The sequence below is a fragment of the Vulpes vulpes genome, chromosome 6, assembly GCF_048418805.1.
Source record: "Vulpes vulpes isolate BD-2025 chromosome 6, VulVul3, whole genome shotgun sequence".
In the NCBI taxonomy this organism is placed as follows: domain Eukaryota; kingdom Metazoa; phylum Chordata; class Mammalia; order Carnivora; family Canidae; genus Vulpes; species Vulpes vulpes.
This window is the reverse complement of record NC_132785.1, coordinates 95,931,050-95,954,201: the sequence shown is the minus strand read 5'-3', so window position 1 is coordinate 95,954,201 and position 23,152 is coordinate 95,931,050. Positions and strand designations below refer to the sequence as shown.

At 38.2% G+C, this 23,152-nt stretch overlaps 2 protein-coding genes across 2 annotated transcripts in view; both read left to right on the top strand.

Annotated features, from left to right (window-relative positions):
* Positions 1-23,152, top strand: part of CCDC175 (coiled-coil domain containing 175) — a 69,527-nt gene that overhangs the window by 2,332 nt on the left and 44,043 nt on the right. The window contains exons 2-9 of the mRNA XM_072761666.1: positions 38-123; positions 2,094-2,205; positions 6,519-6,654; positions 9,600-9,828; positions 11,555-11,677; positions 14,303-14,412; positions 17,957-18,038; positions 22,809-22,945. Coding sequence (XP_072617767.1) covers positions 38-123; positions 2,094-2,205; positions 6,519-6,654; positions 9,600-9,828; positions 11,555-11,677; positions 14,303-14,412; positions 17,957-18,038; positions 22,809-22,945 — 1,015 coding nt within the window. The remainder of the gene's footprint in view (positions 1-37; positions 124-2,093; positions 2,206-6,518; positions 6,655-9,599; positions 9,829-11,554; positions 11,678-14,302; positions 14,413-17,956; positions 18,039-22,808; positions 22,946-23,152) is intronic.
* WDR83OS (WD repeat domain 83 opposite strand) lies at positions 20,310-20,792 on the top strand. Its single transcript, XM_072761669.1, is given in 1 exon segment — positions 20,310-20,792. A coding segment is annotated over 1 exon segment (321 nt). The 5' UTR covers positions 20,310-20,324; the 3' UTR covers positions 20,646-20,792.

Genomic DNA, 23,152 nt, shown 5'->3' with positions numbered 1-23,152 from the left:
ATAAGAGATCTTCATTTTCTATTTTTTTTTTCTTTAGAACAATCACTACAAAGTGACTATTTTAAATGCAACGAAGAAGCTAGGACCTTTCTAAAGGACACTGCTATCGCTGTTAAGAAATTGGTATAGTATTATCTATAAGAGCTATTTTTTTTCAATCTTCTGCTTATTTCTTCATCAGTTTTCAACTTAGCACCAGCTCTGTTCAAGATACTTGAATAGATGAATAGGGAAAATGTTTATCTCAATTCACTAAGTATTTGTACCAGTGTCGATCAGCTGGGAAGTGTTGCCTGATTTTTTTGTGAAGAGCATTGCATTAAAGATCTGTGCTATGGATGAGGGAAGGGCAAGCCTGCTTGGGAGAGCAATATTGGTGGTAGCGGAGCTCCATTTAGGGGTGGTCCACAGGGATCCCTGGGTGGCACAGCGGTTTAGCGCCTGCCTTTGGCCTAGGGCGCGATCCTGGAGACCCGGGATCGAATCCCACGTCAGGCTCCCGGTGCATGGAGCCTGCTTCTCCCTCTGCCTCTCTCTCTCTGTGTGTGTGACTATCATAAATAAAAATTAAAAAAAAAAAAAAAGAATAAGGGGTGGTCCACATGGGCAAATGTTTGACCCCAATATATAAGCCGTGCACGGTGCCCATTTACTCAGTTGTCTATAAGCAATTTCTTACATAACTGCTAAAAGACGATTTAGCACCTATTCCATTGGAGTAGACAGTGCCAGTCAGTGAAAACAACTCTGGTTATCCTAACTTGGCCCCATCAAAGAAATATTTAAAGAATCTCCCTCTGAAGTATCACAAGTGTGTCTCTACTTGGCCCTGGATGATGTTTACAATGCTTTCCCAGCAGGCTGAGAAGGGTGAGGTCTCTTTATTTGATTTAAAAATATCGAGTAAGAATCTACAACCTATCAAATATCTAAAAATGTAGAAATATGGCTGTAAAGGAAATGAGTTTGAATCTACAGACTGCTGAAAAAAATTCGTCTCCTTTATATTTTTCTGTGATTACATATAGTTGTGGATGTATACTACAGCATTATACTTTATAATCCCAGTTAATTGAATACATATCTGTAAACCCCAGGAGTTTGTGTGTTCGGTGCTGCCCTGTGCTTCCATGGAAACCTTCTTCTTCTTTGTTCTTTGAGTTTTGTTTTCCTCCCTGGCTTGAAAGGGTCAAAATATGTATTGTGGCTTGTTAAAGTATCTAGTATGTTAATAGGTGAGCTGTTAAATCTCTTAAAGATAAATCCCTCCATCTTTTAAAACAACACATTTTCACAATTCTGAAAGCACTGCATGTTTACCCTGAATATTTCTTTAAATAGACAAGTAAAAAGAGGGAAATAAAAACCACCATGATCCCAGCATCCTAAAATAATCATAATTAACTCCTTGATGAATGTCTTTCCTACTTTCAGGGAATAGATGATGCTTGTATTGAATTTTATTTTTTTAATAGAAAAGTGATCACACTATATATACAATTATGTAATCAGCTTTTTATTGCTCATAAAATATAATGGCAATTTCTCAGATCATAAAAGAACTATAGCCATCATGACCATTTATTTAAGAGATGATTTATCTATTTTTTCCACTAACAGATTCTTGGATGGTTTTCCTTTTTTTCAAAATAAGCCCCACCAAAAAACAAAGCACAAAAATCCCCACCAGACTATTTGTTTGGATTTGTGGGTATGTATAAAAAATATTGTTCTGTATACCTAAGCATATTTTTATTGGCATTTTCCATTCTTTAATTAAGCAGATTTTTCTCTCAGCATTATCTTTTTTGTTGGAGTCTCTTAAATTGATTGAAATTGCATACAAGAAACATAAGATTTCTGAGAAGAAATTCAGCAGAGATTAAAAAGACAAATTAACAATGACATCTTAAAAACTGATTATAGAAGAGCAATTTTTCACACTTTCTATTCCAAATAAAAATAAGAGCAGAAGGTGTTGAATGGAAATCAAAGTTTGATTGCTGAAAACATTTGTAATAGTGCATTGCTTAGGAAATCAATTTTATTAGTTTAATGCCTTAACTTTTTGAATATGTAATTTAAATTTTCAGGAAGAAATGAGAAAAGCCACAATTGATCGCCTGGAAATTGAAAGCATGGAACTCAGCAGACTATATTTTCTGCTGGAAACTCTTCCTAGTAGCATTGGCAGAGAATTGGAAGGTACTTTTAAGATTATCAAACGTAGAAATTTAGTTTATCTTATAAGAAAATAGAGCCTACTACTTGTAATAAGTTTAATAGTTCATGTCAAAATAGCTAGAAAGAATACACAACACAAACACAGATCCATAATAATTTTCCCTTACATTTTAGGTGGAAATGATATTGATATATATATATACACAACTTGAATTTATACAATTTCGTTGCTAAATAGACTAATGATACATAGATCAGCCCATTCCAAATTGGTATTTATCCAATTTAATCAGGAACTTTGATTCAGCTAAACCAGCATTCTGCTTTCTGTCCCTGTAAGTTTGGGGATTATAGATACCTCATATAAGTGGAATCATATAATACTTGTCCTTTTGTGACTGGCTACATTTCACTTGGCAGGTCTTCAGGGTTCATCCATGTTGTACCATGTGTCAGAATTTTCCTTCATTTTAAGGCCAAAGTATATTCCATTGTATGTGTATACCATGTTTTGTTTATTCATCCACTGATGGACCCTTGGGTTGTTTCTACTGTGAACAAAGCTGTTATAAACATGGTGGTACAAGTATCGTTTGGGTCCCTGCTTCCCAGTACTTTTGGGCATATACACAGAGGGAATTGCTGAATTATATGGTAATATGGTACTTTAAGTTTTGAGAAACTGCCATACTGTTTTCTATTTTTTTTAAATATTTGAGAGAGAGAGAACATGAATGAGGGGGTGGTTGTTGAACAGAGGGAAAAAAATCAGCCTCCCCACTGAGTGGGTAGCCAGACATGGTGCTGGATCTAGGACTGTGAGATCAGGGCCTGAGCTGAAGTGAGGCGCTTAACCAACTGAGCCACACAGGCACCCCTGCCATACTGTTTTCCATAGTGGCTGCAGTATTTTCCATTCCACCTACAATGCACAAGGATCCTAATTTCTTCACGTCCTTGTCAACATTTGTTCTTTTGTGTTCTTTTTGGTTTTTTTAAATATAGCCATCCCAGTGGGTGTGAATTGGTATCCTGGTTTTGATTTGCATTTCCCAAATGACTAGTGACATTGAGCATTTTTTCATTGCTTATTGGTAATCTGCTTACCTTCTTTGAAGAAGTATCTATTCAGGTCCTTTGTTCATCTTTTAACTAGGTTGTTTGTTGTTACTGAGTTGTGGGAATTCTTCCTCATATAGTCTGGATGTTAACCTTTTATCAGATATGTGACCTGCAAGTATTTTGACCCAATCCATGGTTTGTCTTTTCACTCTGTTGATATTGCCTTTTGATGTACAAAAGTTTTAAATTTTGATGTCAGTCCAGTTCATCTATATTTTCTTTTGTGGCCTGTACTTTTGGTGTCCTATTCTAGAAATCATTGCTATATCCAATGTCATGAAGATTTCCCCCTATGTTTTCTTCTAAGAGTTTTATAGTTTTAGCTCTTACATTTAGGTTTTTTATTCATTTTTAGTTAAATTTTATATTTGGTGTAAGGTAAGGATTCAGTCATCTTCCCACCTGCCAGGAGTTTTGGCTGAGGCTGAGGACTCAGGTCCTCTACAGGAGTTGCCCTGGACAAGAGAGGAAGGCTTGGCACCACCCCCTGCCCCATCATGGTACCTTCTCTCCTCAGGTGTCACAACATTCAGGGATCAGTCACCATGCGAATACAAAGGTCCACCTCCCTTGCTCAACATAGAACAACTCCCAAGTGTCATCACAGCTCCAAAGTTTACTACCCTTTTATCTCCCCCTCCCCCACCCAGTAGTCTAAATTAAAGCAAACCAAAGCAACAGCAACAAAACAGTTTTTAATTCGATGTTCCAGTTATCCATTTATTGCCTTGCATCCCCAAATCTACCCTCATCCCCTGCTCTATGTTATGATTGCTGGCACTGTAATTTCCCCCTTCACCAGCTGGCACGACTTTGAGCTTTGTTAAGACAGGGTCCTAGAAAGATACTGAAAGAAAAAGGGGTTCTCTTTCTGGTCGCAGAGTACTCAGCTTGGCCAGCTCTTACAGTGCACACTCCATGTTGGGCTCCTGCAGTGCCCAGAAGCTTCCTCCAGGACCCTTTGGGCAGCTTCATGGTAGATTTCCACCAGTGAGGCACCAAATTGTGACAGCTTTTCTCTGGCACTGTTTGGGTGGTTTTGCAGTAAGTTTGGAAGCATTGCAACTCCTTGTGGACAGGTCCCCTCAATTCCCCCAGAAGCCAGATTTCCATGAGTTTGACCAGCCCAGCATTTCATGAATTTCTTTGCCATCCAGTAGCCACCACCCTTTCCAATGAGGGCTGGGTCTCAGGTCTGGAGGTGCTGATTCCTCAAACACTCAGCCCTTGGGGTAGTGGCTGCTCCTTATGCCTGCTGTTCCTGAATCCTTTAGAGTTCTCTTTCTTATTGTGCAGTGCCTCATTACTCTCATCCTCCACTAGACTTAATAATTCTCTATGATAAAATTCCCCTATTCATAAGATTTCAATCTCCTAATTAGACACTGAGTGATACAGTCAATTATAAAACAGTATGCATGGTATTAGTCTCTATTGGCAGGGAAAATACAACAAACTCTATATACAGGGGAAGAGAAGACTTAGAAGAATCTGTGCTGATGGCAGAATTAAGAATATTTTGGCTTTTATAATCAGGAAAAGTATTTAGAAGGAAAAGAGCCTACTAGATGAAGAGGTTCTTGATACACACTGAATACTTAACCACATAAATTTCATTGATATTATGTTATACAACTTTGCTACTCAAAGTATGGTTCTTGAATCAGCAGCATCAATGGCATCTGAAAGCTTGCTCTAATAAGCAGACTCTATCAGCCCACCCCAGAACTACTATATCAGAATCTGTATGTGGGGGCACCTGGGTGGCTCAGTCAGTTAAGCATCCTACTCTTGGTTTCAGCTCAGGTCATGATTTCAGGGTCCTGGCTCTTGAGCCCCATGTCAGGCTCCACATAGAGTCTGCTTTTCCCTTTCCCCCTACTCCTCCCCTCACTCATGCACACTCTCTCACTCTCTCTCTAAAATAGATAAATAATATCTTTAAAAGAAAAGAATCTGTATTTCAATAATATCCTCAGGTGGTAATAAATGCATATTTGAGACCTAAAAATCTGGGAAGCCCTGCTACAATGAGCAAAACTAACAATAACCTGGCTCTCTCAGATGGAGCTACCAGCTAGTTTCTAGAGAATTTATTGTGTAGAAATGGGTAGTCCAGTACCTTCTAAACATCAGTGTAAAAAAAAAATCATTTTTCTATCATGCTCTGAGGTAAACCTCTGAAGTGTTCTGCGATTTGTTATGACTATCTTATTTGTTATTTGTTGATGAATACTTCGTTCTTTAATGCACTGAGTTCCCCAGAAAGCAGAGCCAGAGGCTTTTACACTATTATTTGGGAGCACAATCCAAACAGGAGAAGGTTCCGGGGCGGGGGTTGGGGGGGCGAAGAGTGGGATAAGGAGACGAAAGCAGCGAGAAGAGAGAGCTGAGGAGGGGTACAACGTGATGCCAACTGCTGTTACATGCAACTAATTAAGTATGGAAACATGGCCCAAGACACACTGTTACATCTTCTCTGTACTGTCCAGGCAATGGCCGCTGCCTGTCATTGGTCCAGTGTTTGCCTGCCTCCCACACTTTGGGTTACACGTGCACAATGTGCATATCTAAAGAAGCCCCATGGTAGAGTGACAAGGGGGTCCTAGACAGGAGGTGAGAAGGGGACAGAATTAGCAGGAATGAGGTGCTGCCAGACTATGCCAGTCTGAAGTCGTTCAGAGCCCACAGAAAGCTGTCACCATAGCAGCAGCTGAAGTAAGGGAAATAATTGATAGGTAAGATTGAGAGGACCCAAAGGGGTAAGAGGCTGGAACATAATTAAGACAGGAGGCACCACTGCTGCAGTGACTCCTCAAACCAGATGTGTATTTACTGTGTTCTGTAACTTCTGATTCCTTCACCCCAACACCCAACATGCCTAGTCCATCTTTTTTTCTTCATTCACATCCTGGGATCCAATGTATAAATTCCATATTGCAAGTATTGTGCATAACTCTTCTAAAGGATCTTATTTTTTGTACCATATATGTCAGAATATAGTGTACATTGCCATATAATGTAAAAAGACAATGCAACCAGCTATCTATCGTACCAACTAAAATACCAAATTTTGAACAGTGAAAAAAAGCAGGAATATGAACAGGAACATAATTAAAAGAATATTTCAAGGACTAATTTTGTCATGATTTGAAAAGTCAATATCAAGTGTGTTGTTTCTCAGCCTAGTAACATTTCCACTTACTTTTAAGAATGTGTCAGAGATGCACGGAGATTAAATCTTTTTGAGATAAATCAGATACAGACGGACATTACAAGAATGAATAATGAAATACAGTCTCTGAAGATGAAAATACTTGATCTGAAAAAAATTAATGAAATGCTAGGGTATGTATTTTTTTTTTTAATTTAGTACTTGCAGGAGTTGGGGGTCTGTGCCTGGAATGCAAAAACTGTCCTAAGGGGTCTGTCTTCTGGTCTGAACTGGTGTAGGGTCAGTAGGGGGTGGGTATCACATGTAGCAGATGACTCTGGCTAATGAGGGGCATGTGATGGGCATGCAGAGCTGGGGAGGAGAACCTAAAATCTTTAACCACTGCAGTCAGGAGACCCGTAAAGTTTCAGAGGCCATCCGGCTTCCCAGCAGCAACTACTGTGTGTGAATCACATGCCACCTGTAATGGTGGAGGCACAGAGTGGTTTTAATTTCCATCTTAGTAAAATTAAATTTACAAGCCGCAACCACTAAACCACTAAAGCAAGAAATCTGGCTGGATATTGTATTGATAATAGTATCAAACCAGATATATTGTAGCTAATTTAGATTCTTAGGGACATTCAGCCCCAAACTACTGGAGGTCCGAGGACTGGATTGGTTCCCAGCAGGGAGTTTTAGATTTTATCTGTAATTAAATGAGATAATATATATAACTCCCTGTAGCTCAGATTCTGACACCTGTTAGTTTCTTCCCTTTATTCCTGAGCTGTGTTGCCAGGACTTTACCCCATACGCCTCATTTTCTCCATTTGTAAAATGAGGGTTACAAGTTTGAATTTATGCACTCATGGAGGAAGAGATACATTCTGGAAAAAAAAAAAACTACAACAAAACCTTAGGAACAACTCTGCATTGTGAGCAAATCTAATGCTTAAATATCAGAATGTCAGTTTGTCAGAGGAAGAAATGTTGAAAGAACCCCCATGAAAGAAAAAAATCTTCTTGGGAAGTGAAAATGATTAGAAGAAGGTTGTTTAGTGCACATGATATCAAAGCATCAGGAATTAGGTGGAGACCTCAGGGTCCAGGGGCCTTTCCCAAATTAGGCCCTCAGAACACCTGATCACATAAGCTTGAAAAGTCTAACCTCTGTTAGGGAGTCACAATGCAGATTTGTACGTGGTGCATGCTAGCCACAATCACCAGAGACTGCTGTGTGAACTAGACTACTAATTTCTAGACTAATAACAAGGAAGATAACATCCAGGCTAGAATAGTCTGGTCAGTTGGCCAGCACCACCACACCTCTGCAGACCAGTGATTCTCAAACTTGAGTATGCATCAGAATCACTTGGAGTGCTTGTTAAAACACAAATTACTGGAAGCCTCCCCTCCCACCCCAAATTTCTGATTTAGTAGGTCTAGGGGGTAGGAGTAAGAATTTGCTTTTCTAGCAAGTTGCCAGGTGATGCTAATGCTGCTGGTCCTGACCACACTTTGAGAATCACTGCTCTAGCGAAATCTTTCTGGATAAAGATTTATACATAAGGTAGGTTGCTTGATTTGCTGGCATCATCAAGCTATAATCTCATTGCATCCATTTTTCAAAGAAAGATGTATATCAAGATGCCAACAACATTCTCTGACAGTCCTCAAGAACTGCAAGCTCTTTGAATGGGTTTTCCTTAGGTCCCATGTCCAGTTTCTGAGTGTTCTCTTCTCAACCTTTCTCAATACACCTAGTTAGTTTTTTTTTATTTGACTTGTTTTGATTTGCTCCACTGAGACTACTTGATCCTTAGGTTGACTTATTCTTAGAAGGCCTCTACTAGACCCACAAAGCACCCATTACCCGACCCTCTCTAGCTTGGGCTTTCTTTTCTTTTTTTTTAAAAGATTTTATTTATTTATTCATGAAAGACACACACACACAGAGAGAGAGAGAGAGAGAGAGGCAGAGACACAGGCAGAGACACAGGCAGAGGGAGAAGCAGACTCCATGAAGGGAGCCCAACGTGGGACTCGATCCTGGGCCCCCAGGATCACACCCTGGGCTGAAGGCAGCACTAAACCGCTGAGCCACCCGGTTGGGCTGCCCTAGCTTGGGCTTTCTATCACACTTCTGTGGTAGAGTTGACTTCTGGAAAATAAACTTACCAACAATCTGTTTCCATTTTCCCAAGACTTTGCACACAATCTCACTGGATAACTTAAATCTTTAGCCCTGGGGATTAGAGAAAGGAAAAAGATCTTAACATTGCAGAAGATTTTAAAAAAGGAAAATACAGAAATGGCACTCATCGTCCTTCCTCCCAGTCTTGCATTGTTAGCTCTAGGGTAGCTCTTCCTCAGATGGATATGGCTAGCAATGGATATGTGAAGTTAATGTCTCCTCTTGAACTCAGATTTGGCTGCAACTAAGAAAGGATAAGAGAGTTCAAATTAGGTTTCAAGCATCTTCTGAACAGTCAAGATAGACTTTACTCTCTCCTCCTTGACTTCTGCTTATCAGAGGAGAGCTGGCTTTCTCCTGGCCTTCCTTGCAAGGCAATGGCATCAGAAGGTGGCCGGAGGGGTGGTGAGATGCTTATCTTCCTTTGGCTTAATTGCATGTCTCAGGATAAGATAGCTATGGCAATGCTACCTATCAAATCATTTGGTCAGATTCCATTCACCTGTTCAAAACTGTTCTTGAATCATTGAATAATTTAAACCAAGATATCGAGTGGCAGGCACTGAGGTGGGCACTTGATGGGATGAGTACTGGGTGTTATTCTGTATGTTGGCAAATTGAACACCAATAAAAATAAATTTATTATTAAAAAAATAAATTGAAGATAAAAGATGAAAAAAAATAAACCAAGATATCTCATGGAACAGGATGGGTGCAGTGAGACAGGACACATATTTTTGCAGTGGTAAACAGTTGCAAGACTGACATTTGTCTTGTGTTCCCTTCTGTCCCCATCTCAACCAAATTTAAGTGATCACAAAAACAACTCTAAAATAAACATTTAAAATTTCCCCCTTTATGGTGTTCATCTCAGTAAACAGACTTTAAATTCCTTTCTTAAAAGCCATACTTATCATTACATGAACTATTCTTTTCTCCTAGTGAAGAGCAAGAGGAGCTGGCGAGGAAGCATGAAAAGTTAGTGCTGTCGCTCAACCACACGATGGAAGAGAAAGCTACTACCACTATTTACATCAATGAGACTTACACCAAAATAAACTCAGAGAGAAAAGAAATAGAATTGCAAATACAGTATCTCAAAGAAATACAGGAACAGTTGGAAAAAGAAAAAGAAGAACATTTGAAAAGAAAACAACAATTGAATCAACAGGTAAGTGGAATGATTTACTTTCTTAGAAAATTCAGAACCATATAGAATCTTGGGCACGAAATGGGAAGCAATTTATTCTCAAGGCTACAAGCATTCAGTGCAGTATCTTCTGTTAACAGTGGAATGGGAACAGAGCAGAGATACAAGGACACTGGAGCTCCTTGTAGAAGACACTCTGTCATAGCATCTCAGGTCATGGGAAAAAATGTGAATGGTGGGATTTGCAACACTGGGGTGGCCCCTTGCTCATATGCAGCCCTATAGGGATAACTCATTTTCATGGCATCTCATTGCCTCTGACCATTCTGAGGCCATGTCTCTTTGGACATGACGAGGGAGTTCCATCCTGCAGGAGCCTTCCAATTCCTGCTAAATGAATCCGAGCGGAGCAGCCTACAGAAAAGTGTACTTTGAGACTTACAATTTTCGGAGGGTCGAATGGGAATAACTACTGCATTTTGATGTCTGCTAGAGTACGGTAATTAAAATTCACCATCAGAGTTGCTTGTGATGGTTCTCTTTGCTCAGCTTCAGCTACCCCAGGAAAGGCAGAGCTGCCTCCATAGGAGGCGTTCCCAGAGGTCTTTCCTTCTCCCCCAGGTGTGATGGCCTAGCTCATGATGAGGATTCCTATTGGGTCACTGCTGCTGCCCTCTCCGTGATGGGAATGGGCATAACTAATGCAGAAAATTGGCTAGGGCTCACTATCTATGTTGCAACCACCAGCATTCACTGAAGGCACATGGTAGGCTGGAGATCAGCCTGTTAATTTCCTTTCTTTCCTATGAGAAAGGGAAAATGATTACAGCTGTCAGAGTCTTCCAATTGTAAGCTCTCCCCTAACACAAAGCAAAATATCTTTTGCTAATATTGTGCTATGACTGCAAGACCTTGGGAGAAGTCTTTGGCCAAAGAATGAACACAGAATCCTAATTTTCAACAAAATGTATCAATCACAAAGTTCCACTCACATGCAACCATGCCCTGGTGCTGAGATACTTGACAATGGTCATGTTCATTTATAAGATGCTTGGGTTCAATGGCTTTCACAGAAAGCCACCCAAATGTACATTTTCATAACTCTTTAATACAGAGTTGAATATGCTTTCTCTGGCCTTCCTACTCAGTTACTTTGTTCTTGATCATTCATTTGGCCAAATGCACTGATGTGTTTGAATTTGATAAGAGGATGACTCACTTCATTGGGTCTGAGAAGTTACCAGAACATGTTTAATCTTGGCAGAATGTTAAGTTGTCCAAGATTGTGAGCTGCCTAGTCTTCAGTGATTTTATTTACTCTGTTTTTAGTCTGTTTTCTTTCCTGTCAAAAAAAAAGTGATTTTTGATGTCCAGATTATTCATCATTTTTTTTAAATTTCCCTGATCTTATTAACATATTGTAAATCTAGTAGCTGTTGCAGTGGTGCTTTACCAGGAAATTGCTACAACAGCCGTTGCTTTTAGAACTTGCTATTAATGATCATTGTTTTATTGCTCTTGTAAATTTACTATTTCAGTATTTATAATTACACTTCCTTGTAGTTCACTATTTTTCCTGTGATGCTACAAAACAAGCAAACCCTGTTTGGGGGTGAGGGATTGTGTTTTTGTTGTTGATAGACTGACTGTGGTATACTTAGATTACATATGAATTAAGCTGACAAAATAAAAAGATTTCCTAAACTTTGTTTTTCTCATAAGTTTTTTTATTGGTTTATCACTACAGATTGAGGAATATAAAAAATTCTGTGAGCTTAAGAGAAAGGAGACTTATAAAAAGAAGAAAGAATTGGATACATTAAAAGTTAAAGTGTCAAAAATGAAGGAAACAGTTACGACCACCACAGTGGTAAGAGTAAAGGATGTGTTTTCAAGCCTGTTAGGGGCACCTAGATATACACTGCCTTAAATATAACCAATGGCAAGGTACTTTTAAAGGAGCTAATTTTCATTCATCTTCAGGCCATTCTTAGAGAATGTTTTTGACATGTTAACATTTTCTGACACTTTGTTTAAAGTGTTATAATGCAACTGTGTTTTCATCATTGGGAATATGGTCAGAGGGACGAAGTTTGAAATGCCTTAGGTACAGATTGCATTCAATGGACCAAAATACTATAAAAATGAATTTTTAAAATGCACTCAGAACTGACCAAATGCATTCAGAACCATATGTAATATCTCCATGAGATTGCTTTCTTATACATTCCAAAATGAATAACCAGAGGCAAATTCCTTATTTCTGAATGTGTGATAATAAAACAGTTTAGGGTCTTCAATTATATTGGCTACAGGAGTATTGATATGGAAAGGGGACTATTTGTTTGAATCAGCAAATACTTCAGAGCTCTGTGCTTCTATTTTTTAAAATTGATAGCATTGATTGAAAGCCAGCACTCATAAATATTTTGTGAGGATTATCCTTATTTCAAAGATAAGAAAAGGGAAGCTTACAAAGGTGACTTTAGTAGGAGAGGTTAATGATAATACCATTTCTGTATTAATTAGAACAGAAACACCTATTAATCCTCTATCACAATGAGTTGAATTAACGAATCTTTAGCATATTCTGTCTGTATTGAGAATTACATGTAAAACTATATGGGGCAACAGTCATCATGTTTCTTACCAGAAATATCACACTTCTTATCAGAATATTCAGTGAATTCCATTATACGTTTTATAAGGCAGTTCTGATCATCCTAGTTACAGCATGTCTATTATATCCCGTTACAGAACATGAGCAGAATCAAAATTTTTACCCAATATATGCCTTTAGAAAGATCATTATCTGCTTTTTAAATATCCGTATAGTAAGGAGGCTCAAAGAATATAGGAGTTTTATCACATAAACTTTATCTACTGGCTTAAATTCATATCTCTAGTTTGGGCCTCATAAATCAGAAGTCAGGTACGCCACCAACCCAGCTTGGGAAGATACCGTATATATTCCTTAACCTGTAAGGCAGAGATCTCTAAGATCAAAGCACACAAGGCTGGAAGGTGACAGGGATACACTCACCTCCAGTGTCCTCGCCACCTCCCACAAGCCAACCTGACCACTGCATCCCTTACCAGTGGACAATAGTGTTTATTTACTTTTTAACAATTTTTTTAAAAATTTTTATTTACTTATTCATGAGAGATACAGAGAGGCAGAGACATAGGCAGAGAGAGAGAGAGAGAGAGAGAGAGAGAAGCAGGCTCCCTGCAGTCAGGATCACGCCCTGGGGCTGAAGGCAGGTGCTCAACTGCTGAGCCACCCAGGCGTCCCATCCCAACAATAGTGTTTAAAGCAGGAACTCGAAGGTCACAGAGACCTGGGGTTCAATTTTTTAACTCCACCAACCTGAAGTTTCCTCACTCATAAAATGGGGTAATCACATTGCCTATTTCAAAGGGCTGGAGCTCAAATGAGGTCATACCTGTAAGGCTTTTAGCTGAGCGCTAACTCTGAAACTAGTTATGACCCAGAAGTGGAGGCATGTGGGTGCTTTCGAGGAAGAAATAGTTGGGGGGAGCTTTCAGCCACCTGTCTCACCTAATAAGAAGAGCACCTTGGTGCCTCCCCACAGGTGTTTCTCTGGCTCCACATTGATGTGCAGGATTAGATAGCATCCCACAATCTGCCTGTGGTGACTCCATGCCAGGGAGCAGAGGAATTTGCTCAGCTCTCTCTTCCCTCCATTCTCCCTCACAGCTGAAATGCAGACCCAGGGCTCTATAGATAGGTTTGCCTCCCCTCCTTTTTTTTTTTTTTTTCTTAAGTAAGCTCCATGCCCAGCATGGAGCCCAACATAGGGCTTGAACTCATGACCCTGAGATCAAAACCTGAGCTAAGATCAAGAGCCAGAAGCTTTAACCAACTGAGCTACCCAGGAGCCTGTGCCTTCCTTCCCTTCTCTTTATTCTAAAACTGCATTGTAAAAATATGTTTCATTATGAATTTTCTCCATTTATACTTCATTATTTTAAATCACGCTGACATTTTATCACAGTACCCAACTGTTGCATTTCCAAAATACTGATTAAATATTTAGAAAAATTCTCTCCAACGCTATCATATTTCTCAAGGTAATTTGTTTTTACTTTTTTTATAATACTTCTATTTTATAATACTTCTATTATCCTAGAATATTTTGAAGATGATTATGAAAATTCAGTGTTTAGACTTTTTTAAAATGTAGCCAAAATGAATTCATGTCTTGAAAGTTGTTTATAGTTTTCACATTCTTGCTACTATATTTGATTGTGCTCTCCCCAAAATTTGGGGGTTCTTTCTGATGATTTCGGGATCATTTCTGCCCAGGTTTGTTTTATGAAGAAACAATTTTAGTGATTGCATTTTATTTTAGTTAAAGGATATTTCAATGTAAAAGTTGAATGGGTAATACATGAATATTTAGTGAATCAAACACTGTCATGAATAATTTGGTGACCATTGAATGCCATAATTATGTTGAATTTTCAATAGGTTCTTAGTGATCACAATTTAGAGATAGCACGACTACAAGAATCAATAAGACTTTGGGAACAAGAGGTCGAAGAATTGAAGAAATCCTGTAAGATACTGGAGGATAAAATGTAAGTTTGATACTTTATTTTTACTGTAGCATTTCTAGATGTTCTATTTCTTTCATTTAAAAAAAAGTCTTTAATATTAGATGAAAACAATATTCTCTTAATTTACTAAAAGTTGTGATTGTCAGCTTCATAAAACCATCTCTTTGTTTGGAAATTAACCAGTCTTTCAGATGATCAAGAGAAAAAAAATTGAGGATGAGACAGTCATGGTAGGCAAGGGAGGGACTCTTGGAATGAATTATTCTCACTTCAGTTGCTGATTCCCTACAAACACATATGCCACCAGGGGAAAGCATTAGTGGGACCTCCCCTAGGGCTCACCTACCATTGTTCTGACAGTTGTTCTTAGTCAAGGGAGACTTACAGAACTTATTGAGAAAATACAAGGAAGTTTCATGGCAAAACTTTTACCCATGGGATTGGAACCTTAAACTTGAGGAAATCTCTCCATCCCAAAGCACACAGTCTCTGCTTCATTTTGGAGACCATGTTTCATTTTGTCTTTATCTACATATAATGTTCTATCCTTGATGAGCCCATGGCTAAACATGGCCATTCCAAACTCTCTGAGTTTACCTGTCTCAGGTCTACCTATCTTTAGAGATTGATTCACAGACTTCTCCCAGAAGAATTCCCAGATTTCTCATCAGAATGTGTTTGGCCCAGCTCTGACCAGTAAACGAGGTCTTGTAGTACAAATATGGCTTCCAGGCCTGCCGTCTGGTTCTGATGACAGCTTAAAAGACAAATTTTGGATTTGAGTAGATTCCCCAAAAGGCAAGTAACTTCATATGTGGAATCTTGTTATAATATGGCTTATTCCTACATAGGATTAAATGTATTGTGATTAAAATTATATCTTCTAAAAAGCACTTGCACAATACAGTGCTGTTCTACCATCATCCTGCCATAAAATAAGAAGTCTTTATACTTAGTACCAGATTTATAACTATAAAAGCTCAAGTAATACTACAATTAAAACTCAGAATAAAAAAATCTTTTTCTTTGAAAGTGATTCAACAGTTTTAGTTCATACATATTTTAAAGAAACACTAGCAAATAATCATGAAGGAAGATACCGATTAGCTCTTAAATTATTTCTAGGAGTTATGATTAAAAACCTTGCTACATTAATGAAGTTTTATTTAAAAGCAGTCTTCATGTTGGCTAATTTTAAATACATATTCAAGAAAGCAGGATTCACTGATCTATTTTTAATGGCACATCTTTTTTTTTTTCTTTTCTTTTCTTTTTTTTTTTTTTTAATCCCAGCTCTTCAAGAGTTTTCATTCATATAGAATCTCTCTGAGGAAAATTGCACTCGATTAATTTGGTGATTGAAGTTTTAGGTTACCCTTGCCTTGTTATTAATAAAAGTATACTTTTTCCTCTTTCTTACCAAGCAAATTAAAGAAAATTCTTACACTCTTTTTATTTTCTCTTTTAGTTCATTTTCTCTATCTATGGAGGTGGGAAAAGTCACATGAATCTTGGTTGGTAGATTTGAAGAGTCACACAGTGTTGTTTTATAATTGTCTACAAGATTCTTTAAGAATAAATTATATAAGAAACTAAAATAATTTGCACACGTTCATCTTCCTATTTCTCCATAAACTTTCATCTTTCTTCCATGAACCTTTTAATTTGCAAGCTTGTTACATATTTTGAGGTCTAAATATCGAGGAAAAACGAGTCACTCAACCATGAATTTACATTCTTTATGTGGACAGTTAAGAGTACCTCAAATGTTCCATGAGTCCACAGGAGGCATTGATAGTCTAAACCTTGTTCATTATTATTATTGATGTCCAACATGATGTGTTTGCATAATAAAGGCAGATGTTGCCTACCTTTCTAAATGGGTATGGCCTCTCTTTGCCATTCAGCTGGTTTTCAGGACATAGGAAATGGGGGGTTGGAAGCTAAATCTTATAGATAAATAACATCCAATTGGTGACCCAAAGCATATACTTGCCATTGCAATGCAGAGGCTATGAAAATTACAGATCCTTGAAATGATTCCAAAATTGCCATGGTTGCCAATGACTTTCATCCTGCCAAACTTTAATTATCTAGTCTATTTCTTAAACTTCTTGAATTCCTAATGGAATGTAACACATTTCTACTTTCTTGAAATACTTTATTCACGTGCCCTTCCAGACATCATATTCTCTTATGGTCACTCACTATACTTCTCCTTCTCAGGATCCTTTATTTGTCCTAATTCTTCTTTCTGACTCTAAATTTTAGAGTTCCTAGCCCTTCTCTATTCACATCCTCCATATATTATTTCATCCAGTCTTACAGCTTTATATACCTTCTGTACCCCAGTGACTCCCAAATTTATATATCCAGTACTGCATAGTAAATGCATGTACTCTACAGCTTATTTGTTCTCTCCATTTGGAGGATATCTGTTAGATATCTCAAATATAACATGTCCTAAACAGAACTCTTAACTTCCCATTTCATTTAAACAGTTCTTCCCTCAGTCTTCCATCTTGTCATTTACCTAGTTACTCCAGCTGAAAACCTGGGATTCATCCACCATTCCTATTTTCCTCACTACCTAACCCTAATCCAACTAACCAACTAACCTAGCCCTAACTCAACTCAATTCCAGCCAATTCCAGCCAAACCCCAAAGTATGTGTTGTTGCCTTTATCTTCAGAATATATCCGGAATCCAGTGTTTTCATATTACCTCCACCACTACAACATTAGTCTGAGCCAGGATTCTCTCTTCTGGACCACTGCCATAGCTTTCTAAATAGTCTGTCTTCCTGTACTGTTGTCATTCTCTGCTAAGTAGCCAGTGTCATCTTTACAGGATGGAAATCAGTTCATCTCTCTTCTTTGCTTAAAATAAAATCTTCCCCTGGTTCTCTTTACAATAAAACCTAAACTTCTACTTTGTCCTGAAGACCCTACATGATCTACTCTGTCTACTTCTCCAGCCTTCTCATAATCCTCTCCTCATCAAGTATATAAAACTTGTTCCTGCCTGAGAATATTATCACTGGCTGTACCTTCTACATGGAAAGTTCTTTCTTCTGATCTTTACTTCTCTGGCTTCTCAATCATTCAGTTCTTCACAAGTCATCTCAAGAGGCCTTCGCTTACCACCTATCTGAATTTCAGGATTTCTTTATCCTTGACCCTACTTTGTATTCTTTAGAGAACTTAACACTATCTGAAAATAAAATAAAGCACTTAAAACTATCTGAAATTTATTATTTTTTTATGACTTGCTTATATTCTGATTACTTCACTAGAGTGAAATTTCCATGAGGGTAGGGACTTTGCCTGCACTATATCTCTATTACCTATAATACCTGCAGAGTACAGGCATTGAATAATTGCTTTTTAATGAATAAATAAAGTATTAATTCATCAAAAGAGTAAAATCTTTTGCTTATTTTAATGAACATATCAATAAGAATGTTGCATAGGAAGTTGGGGACTGGAAGTTTCTGGTGTCATAAGTAAATGTGACTTTGCTGGAAAACATGACCTAATATTAATCTGATTTCCTTTGACCATAGACAATTTTTTGTAACTACCAAAGAAAAACTGGAAGAGTCATCTGGTTTTGAAAAAGGTGAACTTTTACAAAAGATAACACAGGTAGGAAGATGGAAATTATGACTGTTAGATTATAATTCATTTTTAGTTAATATTTTAAATATATTTGAGAAATGTAAAACCTTCCCAAAGTAGATTTTTCATGATTCAGTAATAATCATGATCATTCACAGTAATTGATTTAAAGATTTCATCCCCTCCCAAAGTATTTTAAATATGTGAAAGACTGGGGTGCCTGGATGGCTCAGTCAGTTAAGTGTCTGTCTTCAGCTCAGGTCATGATCCCAGGGTCCTAGGATTGAGCCTCACATCAGGCTTCCTGCTCAGTGGGAAGCCTGCTTCTCCCTCTCCCCCTGCCCATGCTCTCTCTCACTATCTCAAATAAATAAATATTTTTAAAAAATATGTGAAAGAGCAAATGTTATCTATGTGAAGATGAATCACTTGTTTGGTAACTTGTCATGTAGTTGTGGTTATTTTACATTAGAAATATGTAGACCAATAGATGTTTTTAATGTGAATTATCATTTTTTAATAATGGGACCTTCTTTTTGTTGTGGTACCTGTAAAGCCTATCAACCCATACTATACTTACTGATGTAGTGAAATATTTGAGTCAGATTTAGCCTCTGAAAGAATTCTCTGAACACTTTGAATCTTAGGTGGAAAGAAATATAAGTACGTAATTATGGTGTAAACCAACGTTTATTCACAAGGTATTCAGTAAAGCATTCACTATTATAGTTGAAAAAGTAGAGGAGAGATACAATTAACGTCCAACAAAAGGGTCTTAGTTAAATAAGTAACAGCTCATGCTATTGTTATTGCGTGACAAATAGAATATAAAACCGTAAAAGGCAGATCTCTCCCAGAAGAGTGATTTGAGCCAATTAAATTCTTTCCATTTTTGGTTAAAAGTTAATAGCATTAGGGATGGCTTCTCTCCAGATTAGATCTATTCTGATTCTTTCAGTTGTAAAGATACTGAAAGACAGAAACTAGACAGGGTTCGTTGGTTGCTTGGCTGGCTGGTTGATTTTTAAAGTTGTCTTTCATTCTCAAGACAAAGGATTTCTTTTTACTTTCCATGTATTACCTATTGTAGGAGCTGCTAGGTAGGCTTTAGGCAGGCTTCAAATGATAACTCCATGGTTTATAGCCCCTTGACTGACTGGAAAATCCAGGACCCCTACACTGGCATGGCTTACTTGCCCAAAGGGGCAAATGCAAAGGAAGGTTTCCCCGTATTTTTTTTTTTTTATTTATGATAGTCACACACAGAGAGAGAGAGAGAGAGAGAGGCAGAGACACAGGCAGAGGGAGAAGCAGGCTCCATGCACCGGGAGCCCGACGTGGGATTCGATCCTGGGTCTCCAGGATCGTGCCCTGGGCCAAAGGCAGGCGCCAAACCGCTGCGCCACCCAGGGATCCCAAAGGTTTCCCCTTAATCCACAGCCTTCATCCAAATTCTATGAGTACAAATCAGTGACTGCTTCAAAAGGATTGGGTCTTTGACCCATTTATTATTCCACTGGACTCTTGGTGGCAGCCAATCTTAATTCTCATGAAGTGTAAGAGGCAAGTTCAGTGACGACATGAAATTCTATTGTAACTTTATTTTTATCTTTTTATTAAGTTAATCTTTTTATTATAAATATTACGCATTTACAGAACAGTACATACACTGTAAATGTGTAATCTTTATGTACATATCTATCTTTTGATGGATGTAATTTATTAGTTGTAATGAATCCAGTTTATCGATCTTTTCCTTTTTGGTTTTTATGTTCTATGTCATGAAGATACTCTTCTTTCACAATCTTCTAGATGTTTTATTGTTTGACCTTTCAAATTTAGGACTACAAGCCATCTGGAATCTGTGTGTGCATATGTGTGTGTGTGTGTGTGTGTGTGTGTACACTGAGAGATGGTGGTGAAGATTCATATTTTTCCATAAGGTTGTCCAGTGAATTATCACCACTTAATGAAAAGATTGTCTTTACCTCTTACTATATTGTAATGGCATGTTTGTCATAAATCAAGTGTAGACCATAAATACATCATAAATATGTGTGTAGATCTGTGGACTCTCTATTATGTTCCTTTGGACTCATCTTTCCTCACGTTAAAACCAAACTTAATTAGCAGCTTTAACAATAGCCTTTGTAGTTAGTAGTATAAACCCAACTTTGTTCTTCAAGATTGCTTCTACTATTCTTGGCCCTTTGAATTTCTATCAGTCTGTCAAGTCGTGCCAAAGAACCTGTTTGCATTTTTGATTGGGGTTGCATTATATCTATAGAAAAGTATGGGGAGCTCCGACATGCTATGTCCACTAACAACATGTCGGACCCGTGAAGGCCGAACAAAGTGCTCAGGTACAAGCCCCCACCGAGCGAGTGTATCCCGGCCTTGGATGACCCAACGCCGGACTACTTGAACCTGCTCGGCATGATCTTCAGCATGTGTGGCCTCATGCTCAAGCTGAAGTGGTGCGCGTGGGTGGCCGTCTACTGCTCCTTCATAAGCTTTGCCAACTCCCTGAGTTCTGAGGACACTTAACCAATGATGAGTAGCTTCATGCTGTCCATCTCTGCTGTGGTCACGTCATATCTGCAGAACCCTCAGCCCATGACACCCCCCTGGTGATGTCAGCCTAGGACTTCTCTCTACACCTTCCCCCAGGCCTGGCCCCTGGCTGCTCAGCCTCCGCCCTCAGCTGTTGTCCTGGGCTCCCCTGAATGAGGGTCTCCCGGCTTGCAGCTGGATGGAGGGAACCTGACCCTTTCCCTGGGATTCTACTTCTGCTGGGCAGAGGGGAATACCTTAGGCCTACCCCTCCTGCCTGCCTTCCCCACCCTGCCTGGTGCTGGGGGAGATGCTGTCTATGTTTCTACTCATCTTTTTTGTTGTTGTTGAAACCAGTTAATAATAAAATTTTGCATTCTGAAAAAAAAAAAAGTATGGGGAAAATGTCACATTCTTACAATATCGAGGCTTCCAATCCATGAACATGGTGTACCTCATTTCCTTAGGTCTTCTTTGTTCCCTTTAATTACTTGTTCTGTTTCACTATGATATGTCCATGTTTTCTTTTTTATTTCTTCTGGATGGGATTCACTGGGCGTCTTAAATTCATGAATTTCTTACTTTTATAAGTTGTACAAAATTCTTAGTGATTATCTATTCACATATTTCACTCTTTTTCCTCTTCTTCTGAAATTCCCGATTATATGTGTATATGTTATTTGTAGCAATATACATTTCCTCTACGTATTTTACCCTCTCTCCTGTATTTTCTACCTTTTGTCTCTCCCTGCTGTATTCTGGGCAGAATGGTCTTGTTTCAGCTCTTAAATTTTGGTTATTGCGTTTTTTTAGTTGGTAATTTTCAAATTTGCTTTGTCATTCTTCACTGTTTTTAGCTCCTCACTGTAATTTTCAAGTATGTCTAATATTTCTTCGATTATAGTAAGCACAGTATTTATATAGTTCAGTGTCTAATTCCATTCACTCTTGATTGTTTTAATAGGTTTGTTTCTGCAGTCTGTTGTTTCTGTCCATTTTTGTTCATGTTGTCTTATTTCCTTCCTTTCCTGGTAGAAAACTGTACACCAGACATGTATTTTAAAAAATGTTTATAGAAGCAATTTGAAGCTGAGGATGATCAATCAGATCTTCCTCAGGAACAGACTTTCATTCACTTCCATCAGATGGCTGAGGTGTTACCCATCCCAAACCACCTTCATGCACCTTAAGGTTCCCTGGTGATAGAAATCAGCCTGGACCATGGCTTGTTAGCTTCCAACTTACACTTCTCCAGAGTGTGAAGCTTTTTGGGATCCTAGACGAAAGTGTTGGAACGTTTATCAGACTCAATACCTGGATGAGCTTTAAGTATTGATTTCTGTCCCTCTTATCAGGTAAGAGAACTAAAATCTTGTTTCCAAATGGTTTCTTCCATATCAGTAAATGTCCTCAGAGTGAAAGGAGTTTTCAGTGCTAGATTTACTACTATGGATTCTCAATTTCTTTTAGAATTCTTCATTATTTTCTTAGTTATCCATCACTTCTAAGTTATTTTTCTTTATCCAGCTATTTTAGCAATCCTCAGCCAGTGTGTTATTTTGATTACTCAGCCCATCACTCGTACTAAACCTAATCTCATTTGAAGCAATTCAATAGAGATATCTTAAGTACAAAGTTCACTAATGAGTACTATTTTTGTCCTTGAATAGAATTATTTAATGGGAGGCAGCCATAGTTTTGAGCCAGAGCTCCTGTTGGTGTTATATTTTCTTTTCCCTAGGGTAGGGCATAACAGATCCTGCAGAATGATCTCAGTTTATTTATTGATATCAATTCTTATTTCTTTTTTTTTTAAGATTTTATGTATTTATTTGAGAGAGTGAGAGATAGAGACATAGCAAGAGAGAGCACAAGTATGGGGGGAGGGAGGATGGGGAGTGGGAGCCCAATGTGGGGCTCGATTCCAGAACCCCAGGATCATGACCTGAGCTGAGGGTAGATGCTTAACTGAGCCACCCATGTGCCCCCCCAATTCTTATTTCAATATGAATTTTTACTCTGTGGTTTCTGCATCCGTGTTTACTACCTTTCTACACTTTTGCCATAATTTATAGAAGAGGTCCCAAAAGGCAAACTGCATATTTGATATAGAATTAAATCCCTTAATATTTATGGTATAGTCATACTGTGCTAGGTAATATACCCAGTGCTCTAGAGTTGCCCACATGACTGATTCCCATCCAAAGAAGTGTGAAGCAAGTCCTCTACTTTGTTTTTTTCTAGATGGCTGAAAAACTACACAAAAATCGTTTAGAGAACAAAGATCTACAGGGGAAACTGCATACTCTTACCAGACAATATAAGATTGTCTTAAGTGAGGAGGATAAACTTTTTATGCAGAAACAGAAAATTTACGAGGAGTATGTTTCTTTCCATGATCTGTACATGAATCGACATGTCGTAGCTATGGGGTGCTTTCCCTGGCATCAAAATGGTGACTCTATGCTTAAGCATATCCTAGTTTTCAAATATGTTGACAACAGTGAAGTATTATTTTCCCCAAATAAATAGACATACTCCTATTCTGCCTCTATATATACCGGGTAATGCTTTCCTCCTATGGATCA